General features: G+C 41.5%; 1 protein-coding gene and 1 pseudogene across 2 annotated transcripts in view; both read left to right on the forward strand.

Annotated features, from left to right (window-relative positions):
- Nucleotides 1-13,199, forward strand: part of SVOPL (SVOP like) — a 77,301-nt gene that overhangs the window by 42,274 nt on the left and 21,828 nt on the right. For both annotated transcript variants that reach the window (XM_038559438.1, XM_038559437.1), the window contains 4 exons: nucleotides 335-540; nucleotides 1,141-1,252; nucleotides 1,989-2,070; nucleotides 11,387-11,476. In XM_038559438.1, the coding sequence (XP_038415366.1) occupies nucleotides 335-540; nucleotides 1,141-1,252; nucleotides 1,989-2,070; nucleotides 11,387-11,476 (490 nt within the window). The remainder of the gene's footprint in view (nucleotides 1-334; nucleotides 541-1,140; nucleotides 1,253-1,988; nucleotides 2,071-11,386; nucleotides 11,477-13,199) is intronic.
- LOC119877088 lies at nucleotides 7,515-8,083 on the forward strand (annotated as a pseudogene).

The raw sequence follows: 13,199 nt of genomic DNA on the forward strand, positions 1-13,199 counted from the left end.
TCATGATTAAATAAATAAAATCTTAAAAAATAATAAAAAATAATAAAAAAGTAAAATAAAAACTAGTTTATTAAAAAAAAAAAAGGTGAGTCCAAGCTTCAAACTCCTTCACTGGCTGTGGGTTCCTCGGGACCTGGCCCCAGGCTGTGCTTGCAAATTCCTTTCCCATCCAGGTTCCCCTGCACGCCACCCTCAGGCTCCCCAGGGTAGGTGAGCCCAGCCTCTGGCACCCTCCCTCCCTCTTGCCCCCCCCCACCCCCGACCTGTCCCTCTGTGGCCACCGCCCCTTCTCCAGGCTGGCTGAGTGAAGTAATGAGCGACTCTGTCCCTTCAGGCTGGGAATCTCCTTCGCCTACTACGGGGTCATACTGGCCAGCGCCGAGCTGCTGGAGCGGGACCTGGTGTGTGGCTCGCGGTCCGAGGCCGAGGTGGTGGTGACCGTGATGGACACGGAGGAGAGCCAGAGCCCCTGCCACTGCCACATGTTTGCTCCCTCCGACTACAGGACCATGATCATCAGCACCATTGGCGAAATTGCTCGTAAATGTCTCCTCAGTGTTTTGGGTCCCTGCCTGTTTGGGGGTGAGAAGTGGGACCTGTCATAGATGTGGCTCCTGCCTGGTGGAGCTGAACAAGTCTGCACATCTTGCTCATGTGTCACCAATGCAGATGGATGTGGGAAGCCTGGAGGAGTAGAGCTTGGAATTACTATGTTGTATCAGTTCTAAGATGCTCCCCCGCCCCTTTCTGGCATCTCTGCAATTGGGGTGTGTCCTACCATGGCTTGTTAGGTCTCCTTAAAAATCAGCGGCACTTTGAATTTGATGGAAAACAGCATAGACCATTTCAAAGATAGATCTAGCCCGTTTGCAATTCACAGCAGACCTATGTGCTATAATAAGCATCTTGGGTGTAAAATACCCTTTACCTACACACCAGTGCTTGTCCTTCTCGGACCTACAGGAGAAAGCACACTGAAGGAGTCCTGACGTTGATGACCATGTGACTGGCTTTTGGCTGGAACACACATGAGGATGAACTTGCCTCTTTCTGATGTGACAATGAGGAATCCTTGCCAATGTTGGTAAATGCCATTTGCTTTCAAGGTTTCAGAAATTGTCATTGTCATTTGTTTTCTAGTGAATCCTGTCAATATCCTGGGCATTAATTTCCTGGGAAGACGGCTGAGCCTTTCTATCACCATGGGCTGCACAGCTTTGTTCTTCCTTCTCCTCAACATTTGCACATCGAGGTATTTTCTCTCTGGTTGCTGCAAAACAATCTAGTTTTGTGCAGTGGATTTGAGTTGTGGTTTCCTGACCTGTTAGTGTTCAGTGGGCATTGAGGCAAGTCCTTTTCACCAGGAGAGTAGTGATTGGGCTGCTGGTTTAACTGGAATGGTCATTCCTGGTACCCATCACTCCTTCTTCCCTCTTCCACCGACTGGGCCCTGCCTCCCCATCCCAGGGTACAGGTGTGAGTATGTTTGCACCCATGTGCTTATCCCACCCACCAGGATATTTAGGATGTTTATGCAAAGCTTCGTGGAACGTCAGGACACCAGTTATCTACCAAACTAGCTGGACCACCATTAGAATAGTTCAGAGAAATAGGTTACACACCTGTGGTGTCAAAATTCATTTCACTCTTACTCTGCAATCCTAGAATGTCCTCCATGATCATATGGATCATCCTGCAAACCATACCCCTTTGGAGAGTGGTAGTAGAAGTTGTGCTAATCTAGGGGAGGCAAGCTGGAACGGCACACTTTGGGGGAGTGGGAAGGACAGGCAGGGAGCTGGGTTGAAGGTTGGGGTCCAGCATTTACTTTAGGGAGGAAATCCAGAGAGACGAGAAGCAGCATCTCCTCAGGCTCTGGTTATCTGTGGGCGTCTGTAACACAGAGCTAGGTAGTGGGAGTACGTGTCAAGGCTGTAGAAAGACCTCCATGCTGCCTTTCCTAACTCCTCTGGCATCTTGTTCCCTAGCGCTGGCCTGATTGGCTTCCTCTTCATGCTGAGGGCTTTGGTGGCGGCCAACTTCAATACCATCTACATTTATACTGCTGAGGTCAGTTGTGGGTTGGTTTCTCCAAAGCACACAAGGTGAGCTACTTAGGCTGGCTGTCTATTCACAACGCATCCCTCGCTTCTGCTGACGTTGGATGATTTTCTAAAAATAACCCCAAGAAAATGATACCAGGAGATTTATTCGATAGTTTCCTCTGCTCCGTAGAGTCTAGTGAAAGCCACTGCCTGAGAGGAAATTAAAGCTCTGCCTTTCTCATGATGCAACATGTAGGTGAAAAAACAACTTGTTGTCCTGGCATCATGCTATGTTCCCTCCATCTGTTATTTACCATGTGTAGCTTAAATTTGGATATAATAGCCTAAATTTGAACGATAGTCTTTATGAATTGATTGAGTTAATACATCTGCTGTCTGCAAGTTCCTTCTACCTGAAGGAACTGGAGCATTACCTCCTAAACGTTCATCTTAGAGAGCTAGTGTTCCTAGAAATAAACAATATCTGAACAGAAAATGTAACAGTATTTTAATTGTTTTTGTCCTTCATTGAGCTAGAGAAAATGGCACCTCAGAGACTGCTAAAGCTGCACTCCTCTTTTTTTTTCCCCTAAGCTTTTATTTAAAGTCCACTTAGTTAACATACCATCTAATATTAGTTTTATGTACAATATAGTGATTCAACACTTCCTCATAACACTTGGCATTGGGATCCCTGGGTGGCTCAGCGGTTGAGCGTCTGCCTTTGGCCCAGGGCGTGATCCCGGATTCCTGGGTTTGAGTCCCACGTCAGGCTCCCTGCATGGAGCCTGCTTCTCCCTCTGCCTGTGTCTCTGCATCTCTCTCTCTCTCTCTCTCTCTCTCTCTGTGTGTGTCTCTCATGAATAAATGAATAAAATCTTTAAAAAAACAAAAACACTTGGCGTTCATTGTAACAAGCCCCCCGCCTTCTAGTAACCATCATTATGTTCTCTGTGGTTAAGAATCTGTTTCTTCATTAGCCTTTCTTTCCCCCACCCCCATGTTCATTTGTTTTGTTTCCTAAATTCCACAGAGGAGTGAAATCATATGCTATTTGTCTTTCTCTGACTGATTTCACTTAGCATAATATTCTCTATCTCCATCCACGTTGTTGCAAACATCAACATTGCATTCTTCTTGACAGCTGAGTAATATTCCATTATGTGTATATACCACATCAATTTATCAGTCAATGGACATTTGGGCTCTTTTCATAATTTGACTATTGTAGACATTGCTATTATAAACATTGGTGTGCACATATCCCTTCAAATCAGTATTTTTGTGTCCTTTGGGTAAATACCTAGTAGTGCAATTGCTGGATCATAAGGTAGGTTCTATCTTTAACTTTTGTCGGAAACTCCATACTGTTTGTTTGAGAGTGGCTGCACCAGTTTGCATTCCCACTAACAGTGTAAGAGGGTTCCCCTTTCTCTGCATCCTCACCAACATCTGTGGTTTCCGGACTTGTTAATTTTAGCCATTCTGACTGGTATGAGCTGGTATGTCATTGTGGTTTTGATTTGCATTTCCCTGATGAGCATTGTTGAGCATTTTTTCATGTGTCTGTTAATCATCTATATGTCTTCTTTGGAAAAATGTCTATTTTTCTGTGCATATTTATTTATTTATTTATTTGTTTATTTTTCTGTGCACTTTTAAACTGGATTGTTTGGTTTGGATGTTGAGTTTGATAAGTTCTTTATATATCTTAGATACTAACTCTTTATCAGGTATGTCATTTGCAAATATCTTCTCCTATTCCACAGGTTGCTTTTTAGTTTGGTTGTTTCCTTCACTGGGCAGAAGCTTGTTATTTTGATGAAGTCCCAGTAGTTTATCTTTGCTTTTATGTCCCTTGCTTCCGGGGACATACCTAGTAAGAAGTTGCTATGGGTGATGTCAAAGAAGTGACTGCCAGTGTTCTCCAGGATTTTAGTGGTTTACTATCTCACACTTTAAAATCAAAATCTATTTTGATTTTATTTTTGTGTGTGGTGTAAGAGTGATCCAGTTTCATTCTTTTGCATGTTGCTGTCCAGTTTTCCCAACACTATTTGTTGAAGAGATGATCTTCTTTTCCATTGGCTATTCTTTCCTGCTTTGTCAAAGATTAATAACTGATCATATACTTGTGGGTTTATTTCTGGGCATTCTATTCTGTTCCAGTGATCTTTTTTTTTTTTTTTTAATGCCAGCACCATGCTGTCTTGATCACTACAGCTTTGTAATATAGCTTGAAGTCCAGAATTGTGATGCCTCCAGCTTTACTTTTTCAAGATTGCTTTAGCTAATCCGTGTCTTTTGTGGTTCCATATAAATTTTAGGATTGTTTGTTCTAGCTCTGTGAAAAACACCAGTGGTATTTTGATAGGGATTTTATTAAATGTGTAGAAATAAAAGCAATTTTATTAAATTGCTTTGCCTTTTATTGTTAAAATACAGGTATTTTAACAATACTTGTTCTTCCAATCCATGAGCATGGAATATTTTTCTGTTTCTTTGTGTCATCTTCAATTTCTTTGTGTTTTGTAGTTTTCAGAGAACAGGTCTTTTACCTTTTTGGTTAGGTGTATTCCTAGGTATCCAATGATTTTTGGTACAATTGCAAATGGGTTGATTCCTTAATATTTCTGCTGCTTCATTATTGGTGTATAGAAAAACAACAGATTTCTGTGTACTGATTTTGTGTCCTGCCACTTTACTAAATTTGTGTATCAGTTCTAGCAATGTTTTGGGGAAGTCTTTTGGGTTTTCTATAAAGAGTATCCTATCATCTGCAAATAGTATAAGTTTGACTTCTTCCTTGCTGATTTGAATGCCTTTTCTTTCTTTTTGATGTCTGATTGCTGAGGCTAGGATTTCCAGTACTATGTTGAGTAACAGCAGTGAGAGTAGACGTTCCTGTCTTGTTCCTGACTCTAGAGGAAAAACTATCAATTTTCCCCATTGAGAATGATATTAGCGCTAGTTTCTTATTTATTTATTTGTTTATTTTATTTTATTTATTTTATTTATTTATTTAGTAAGTAAGTAAGTATATGGCCTTTTTTTATGTTGAGGTATGTTCCCTCTAACCCTACTTGGTTGAGAGTTTTTACCATGAGTGGATGTTGTCAAATGCTTTTTCTGCATCTTTTGAAAGGATCATATGGTTCTTATCCTTTTATTGATGTTGTGTATGTATCCTGTTCATTGATTGGCAAATAGTGCACCCTTGAAGCCCAGGAATAAATCCCACTTGATCATGGTGGATGATTCTTTTTTTTTTTCTAATATTTTATTTATTCATTCATGATAGGCAGACAGAAAGAGAGAGGTAAAGACACAGGCAGAGGGAGGAACAGGCTCCATGCAGGGAGCCTGACGTGGGACTCGATCCCGGGTCTCTAGGATCATACCCTGGGCCGAAGGCGGCACTAAACCGCTGAGCCACCCAGGCTGCCCAGGATGATTCTTTTAATATACTATTGGATTTCATTTGCTAGTATTTTATTGAGAATTTTTACATCTATGTTCATGGATATTGGCCTATATTTGTGTTTTTGGTGAAGTCTTTATCTGATTTTGCTATCAGGATAATGTTGGTCTCATGGAATGCATGTGGAAGTTTTCCTTCTGTTTCTTTTTTTTTTTTAATTTTTTTATTTATTTATGATAGTCACACACAGAGAGAGAGAGAGAGAGAGAGAGAGGCAGAGACCCAGGCAGAGGGAGAAGCAGGCTCCATGCACCGGGAGCCCGACGTGGGACTCGATCCCAGGTCTCCAGGATCGCGCCCTGGGCCAAAGGCAGGCGCCAAACTGCTGCGCCACCCAGGGATCCCTTTTTTTTTTTTTTAATAGTTTGAGAAGAATGGGTATTAACTCTTCTTTAAATGTTGGTAGAATTCACCTGTAAAACCATCTGGCCCTGGATTTTGGTTTGTTGGGAGATTTTTTATTACTGATTCAATTTCTTTGCTGATTATGGGTCTGTTCAAGTTTTCTATTTTTTCCTGTTTTCATTTTGGTAGTTTTTGTTTTGAGGAATTTATCCATTTCTTTCAGGTTGTCCAATTTGTTGGTGTATAGTTTTTCACACTATTCTCTTGGACTTGTTTGTACTTCTGTGTATTCATTGTTATTTCTCATCTCTCATTTGTGATTTTATTTATTTGGGTCCTTTCTCTTTTCTTTCTGATAAGTCTGGCTAGAGGTATATTAATTTTATTTTTGATTGAAACCAGCTGTTGGTTTCATCAATCTGTTCTATTTTTTTAGTTTATCATTTCTCTCTGCTCTAATCCTTATTATTTCCCTCCTTCTGCTTGCTTTTAGGCTTCATTTTTCTTTTTCTAGCTCCTTTAGGTATGAAGTTGTTTGAGATTTTTCTTGCTTCTTGAGGTAGACCTGTATTGCTATAAATTTCCCTCTAATGACTGCTCTTGCCACATCCCAAAGGTTTTGGACCATTGTGTTTTCATTTTCCTTTGTCTCCATGTTTTTAAATTTTTTCAATTTCCTGGTGGACCCATTCATATTTTACTAGCATGTTGTTTAACCTCCATATACTTGTGGTCTTTTTTTTTTTTTAAGATTTTATTTATTTATTCATGAGAGACACACACAGAGAGAGAGGCAGAAACATAGGCAGAGAGAGAAGCAGGCTCCATGCAGGGAGCCCAATGTGGGACTCGATCCCAGGACTTTAGGATCATTCTCTGGGCCGAAGGGAGGCACTAAACCACTGAGCCACTCAGGCGTCCCTACTTGTGGTCTTTATAGATGTTTTCTGTGGTTGACTTTAAGTTGCTTAGCACTGTGACCAGAAAATATGCATGGTATGATGTCAATCTTGTTGCGACCTGATTTGTGACCTAGTAGGTGATCTATTCTTGGGGAATGTCCCATGTGCACTTGAAAAGAATGTGTATTCTGCTGCTTAAGAATGGAATGTTCTCAATATATCTAAGTCCATCTGGTCCAGTGTGTCATTCAAAGCCATTGTCTCCTTACTGATTGTCTGATTAGATTATCTGTCCATTGATATAAGTGGGGTGTTAAACTCTCCTGCTATGACTGTATTATCATCAATGAGTTCCTTAGTTTGTTATTGTTTTATATATTTGGGTGCTCTGACTTTGGGGGCATCAATATTTATAAATGTTAGATCTTTTCGTTGGATAGACCCTTTATTATGATAGAATGTCCTTCATCTCTTGTTACAGTTTTTGGTTTAAAATCCTAGTTTAGGGATCCCTGGGTGGCGCAGTGGTTTGGCGCCTGCCTTTGGCCCAGGGCACGATCCTGGAGACCCGGGATTGAATCCCACGTCGGGCTCCCGGTGCATGGAGCCTGCTTCTCCCTCTGTCTGTGTCTCTGCCTCTCTCTCTGTGTGACTATCATAAATAAATAAAAATTAAAATAAATAAATAAATAAAATCCTAGTTTGGCTCTTCCCCCAAGCGGCCTGAGGTGACCTCCGAAAATGGTTCGCTACTCACTGGACCCAGAAAACCCTACAAAATTATACAAATCGAGAGGTTCAAATCTTCGTGTTCACTTTAAGAACACACGTGAAACTGCCCAGGCCATCAAGGGTATGCATATCCGAAAAGCCACCAAGTATCTGAAAGATGTCACTTTGCAGAAGCAGTGTGTGCATCACTACAATGGTGGAGTTGGTAGGTGCACAGGCCAAACAGTGGGGCTGGACACAGGGTCGGTGTCCCAAGAAGAGTGCTGAATTTTTACTGCACATGCTTAAAAATGCAGAGAGTAATGCTGAACTTAAGGGTTTAGATGTAGATTCTCTGGTCATTGAGCACATCCAGGTGAGCAAAGCCCCCAAGATGCGACATAGAACTTACAGGGCTCATAGCCGGATTAACCCATACATGAGCCACATCGAGATGATTCTTACTGAAGAAGAGCAGATTGTTCCTAAACCAGAAGAGGAGGTTGCACAGAAGAAAAAGATATCCCAGAAGAAACTGAAGAAACAAAAACTTATGGCCCAGGAGTAAATTCTGCATAGAATAAATGCAAATAAAAAAAATAAAATAAAATCCTAGTTTGTCCAATATAAGTATTGCTGCTCTAGCCTTCTTTTGACATCCATGTCCATAATAAATGTTTCTCCTTCCCCTCAGTGTCAATCTGCAAGTGTCTTTAGGTTTAAAATGAGTCTCTTGTGAGCAGCATATAGGTGAGTCTTATTTTTTATCCATTCTGACACCTTGTCTTTTAGAACATTTAGTCCATTTATATTTTGAGTAATTTTTGATATGTATTTAGTGCCATTTTGTTACTTGTTTTGTAGTTGTTTCTGGAGTTTTTCTCTGTTCTTTTCTTCATTACTTTTGGTCTCTCCACTCAGAGTCCCCTTTTAATAATTCTTGCAAGGCTGGCTTAGTGGTCACAAACTCCTTTAGTTTTTGTTTGCCTGGGAAATGCTTTATCTTTTCTTCTATTTTGAATGACAGCCTTGCTGGATAGAGTATTCTTGGCTGCAGATTTTTCCCATTCAGCACTTTGAATATATCATGGCAGTCTCTTCCGGCTTGCCAAGTTTCTGTGGAGAGATGGGCAGCTAGCTTTATGGGCCTTCTCTTGTAAGTTAGGGACTTCTTTTGTGTTGCTGTTTTTAGGATTTTTTCTTTACCACTGTAGTTTTGCAAATTTAACTACAATACGTCTTGGTGCTGGCCTTGGTGTTGATTTTGATGGGAGTTCTCTATGCCTCCTGCATCTGGATGCCGGTTTCCTTCACCAAATTAGGGAAGTTTTCAGCTATTTCCTCAAATTTTCACTGCCTTTTCTCTTCTTCTTCTGGCACTCCTGTGATAGGAATGTTACTATGTTTGAGGGAGTCACTAAGTGTGTCTGTTCTCGTGTTCCATAATTCTTTCTCTTTTGGCTTCATAATTTTCTACTTTATCGTCTATATCACTTACTCATTCCTCTGCTTCTCTAGCCTTGTTCAGTGCATTCGGTCTGTTTCTAGTATCAGTTGCTGCATTTCTCATTTCTGACTTTTTAAAACTCTTCTGTCTCTGTGGTAAGGGCATCCCTGAAGTCCTCTATTCTTTTCTCAAGCCCAAGGAGTATCCTTATGATCATTGCCTTAAGTTCTCCATCAGGCATGTTACTTACATTTGTTTCACTGAGATCTGCGGCCATGACCTTATCTTACTGTTTCATTTGGGATGAATTCCTCCGTTTTGGCATTTTGTCTAAGTCTCTGTCTTCTGTGTTAGAAAAGCCTGTTAGAGTTTCCTGCTCCTGAGAGTAATGGCTTTATAAAAAAGTGGTCATACAGTGTCCAGGGCTCGGCACTTCAGGGAGTGTCTCTGGTGTGTGCTGCGTGTGCTCCGCTGCTGTGTTATGGCTGCTCTATCCCTCAGGCCAGTTGTCTGCAGAGGCTCCTTGCCTGGAGTCCTTGGCCAGAATGTGGTGGGTTTTAACCACCAGAATGAGGTGCGCTCTGAGCTGCCTATGAAATGAGACCTGATGCTACTTCCACTAGAACTGAAGCCTTGGAGAACTGATCAGGAAGTGTTGTGGGCAGGAATTTCTACTGGTCTTCTGAGGAAGGGTCCCACTGCAATGGGATTGAGGCATACTTGCCCCAGGAAGGCAGTCCCAGCAGAATGCAGAGGGCAAGCTACATTTGTTTTTATCTCAGGAAACACAGAAGTCTGTTCAGATTACGGATATAGCACATCCAAACCATTAAAGCCCCAGAGAAAAATGTTGTTGTTTTTTTCTCCCCAGATAGATAAAAGTAGGGAATTGACATATTTGATCTGTGTAATATAGTGTGCTTCTAAAGTTACATTTGAAATATTTAACTTAACATGTTTTGGAATAAATTCATTTAAGAGATAATTTCTAAGTAAATTTTGTGATACTTATTACCTAAAAAAATGATCAAAGGCATGTACCCGAAGATGATGGTCTTCTATTATACCACTCAGAATTGTCAAAACATGAACAAAAGACTGATTTTCTTTACTCTGATATCATCACTATGTATCTGAATCTTACTGTTTTCTGTTATAGCCAGCAGCTTCATTTTCCAGAAAAAAAAAGCTCCTGAAAAAAGGCACTCTACTCCTAGACCTTTTCTTACAAATACAGTAATGTCCACTGAGTCCAGAATGCTTTTTGACTCTGCCTTTGGCAGATGGTGCTTAACAAAATGTGACTGAGTGGAGAGACTCTGTGCTAGTGAGTGGATTGATATTCTATAGCTTTAAGATAATTTTTAACTGCTGTAAAAATCACTCTTTCATAAAGTGTTCTCACTATAAATTGTTAAGTACTATTTGCTTACGTATTAAACTTCTGCTAGTTCCTGGAAGAATTTAGGATTGATTAAGCACAGATTAATGAAGTCTTAGTGTAAGAAAGTTACATCAAGAAAGTAGATTATGAGGGTGCCTGGGTGGCTCAGTCACATCTGCCTTTGGCTCAGGTCATGATCCTGGGGTCCTGGGATGGAGCCCCACATTGGGCTCCCTGCTCAGCGAGGAGTCTGCTTCTCCCTCTCCCTCTGCTACTCAACCCTGCTAGTGTTCTCTCTTTCTTGCAAATAAAATATTTTTTTAAAGTAGGTTATGCTATAAGATTCTATTTTTAAAAATTATGCTCCACACTCAGTGTGGTGCTTGAATTCAGGACTCTGAGATTAGGAGTCACATGCTGTACTGACCAAGCCAGCCAGGTGCTTCTATATCATAAGACTCTGCAACAGGAGTGTCATGAATGATGTAGTATATACCCAACATGCTGGTCAGTTCTTTTCATGGTGTTAGTTTCCACTGAAATATTATTTGGGGAGGATTTTCTTTTCTTTTTAAAAAAAGTTTAAAAAATGTATTTATTTGAGAGAGAGCATGCAAGAGCAAGCATGAGTGGGAGGGGCAGAGGGAGAGGGAGAGTGAGTCTTAAGCAGACTCTGCACTGAGCAACAGAACTGATGTGGGGCTGATGTCCTGACCCTGAGATCATGATGTGAGCTCAAACCACTTGATACATTTATAGTTCTAATGTGGAAATCTTCTCTTCAATTTAGAGCTTCCCTTTTTGGAATTATACTTAGGATATTCAATTAAACATATTTTGGAATTTGGTCATTTAAAGCATAATTCCTAAATGTTTTTTTCTTTTTCTGATACTTGAGAATTCAAAATTGTGTGTCTGAGAACACAAATGCCCTGTATTTCAGGTCCTGTATACCTGTGTAGGATACCTGGTATTCGATCTGCACCAAAACCTGGCTGGGGGAGAAAGGGCAGGGGACTCAGGAAAGTAGAAACCTGAGCTAACTGATGCTTCCTATGCTCCTCCCTCCAGGTCTACCCCACGATGATGCGTGCTTTGGGGATGGGGACCAGTGGCTCCCTGTGTCGGATTGGCGCGATGGTGGCACCATTCATATCCCAGGTACAGCCCAGGAGCCTCTGTAGAGGAGATGAGTCTAAAGGAGATGGGAAAAGTGGGACACTGGGTTCCTTCAAGTTAAAGGTTTAACTGGGGATGTCTGTGTACTTAATGAGTTTTCTTGAGGGGCTCTTTCCCCATCATGTAGTGAATTTGAGCAGGGAAAGAGGCTAAGTAAATGTTTCCAGGCTTGTAGTTGGTCAATAGCATGCATTTCATTGCACGCAGGGTTTGGATTTGGTGGGCATTGTTGCAGTAGGATGGAAAAGAAATGGAGGACATGAGGAGCTTGAGCAGTTGAATGACACTGGGTTTGAACCCTGACCCTGTACAGGGGTACAATTGAAACATAGTACATGGAAGTGCAGGGAGGGTAAGTCTAGTGCTAGGGCAAACCAGGTATAGGCTGGGATGAAATCCAGGGCCTGGACTCATGGATGGACCCTTGTTTCAGGAGGGAAACAGAGGCATATGTGGGGACCCACATGGTCCTTTTTCCTCAGAGGGGCTAAACACTGGTCAGCATTGGTCCTTCTCTTGTGGCCACAGAATGGAAATCTACCTGAGCTGGCTGCAGCAAAAAGACAGGAGTGAGGCTAGGCCCTGGGAGGATCTGATCTGAGCAGTGGAGGCGATAGGGACCCAGGCCTTTTCTTATGTCTGTCTGGGTCCAGGGCCACTCCTTGGCCTTTCTGAGCATTCAGGCTCTACTGTCCTCTCCCTGAACACCAGTGTGCTATGCTTGCCTGTGTACATGGCCATCCTACCAATCTGAACTGTAGATCCTTGAAGCAGCCATCAGAAGACGTGGCTGTACTCTCTTTACATTCCTGAAAAGGGACTCTCACTAGCCAGGCAGGTCAGATGTTCACACTTGAGCTCAGTCAGTTGTGGCCAGGAGTCAAGGTCCACAAAGGCAGCTGGGGAAATGCAGTTTTCAAAGAAATGGGGTTCTGGGCTGAGCAGATTGTCATGCATATTTCCTATCATTTAGCACATTTTGCTACCACTAGGCTGTTATTCGTTTGTTTTGAACTCTTTTGGGAGTGTTTTCCCCACTGGTTTTAAGGAAAAATGAGGGCAGCTTTTGTCTAGTGATTTCAAAGTTCTTTTATACTGATAGCACCATTTTCAGAAAAGAACATAGTGGTAGAAGACAGAAGTAAAAGATTAATCCTGTTTCTGGATGATCAGGCCACAGTATAGTTTATCTTCTGGGCTTTAATTAGAAATTGCATTTCTGTTTTCAACCACTCGAAACATGTCTTTTGGAGGTATTTGTGGGTATTTACCCTGGAGGGGTATACAGCTTTTGGTGGCTTTGTGGACCAGGAAAGATCACCAACTGGCTCTTCTGGGGCCATAAGTTCTGATCTGCTTAGTATCCTGCAGCCAGGGAGTCACAACCATTTACAGATGAATCACTCCTCTCTCTCTGCCTCCCTCAGCCGTAAAATAAAAATCAATTATAGCACCCATCAGATAGATTTGTTCTGAGTATTAAAGGGGATTAGTACATGGAAAACACAGCCCAACATTTGACACATAGTAAACCCTCAATAAATGTTACCTAATAGCAATGATCACTAATAGTGAAGGCCAAATGCTAAATATTCAAATAAATATTTCTCAATAACAATACTTTCAAGTCCAGTATTTCAATCACGATGTGATTAGGATGTTTTGCTTTCTTAAAAGATTTGGAATGGAAGGTCAGAATCTGAGA

Source organism: Canis lupus, chromosome 16 (assembly GCF_011100685.1).
Source record: "Canis lupus familiaris isolate Mischka breed German Shepherd chromosome 16, alternate assembly UU_Cfam_GSD_1.0, whole genome shotgun sequence".
NCBI lineage: Eukaryota > Metazoa > Chordata > Mammalia > Carnivora > Canidae > Canis > Canis lupus.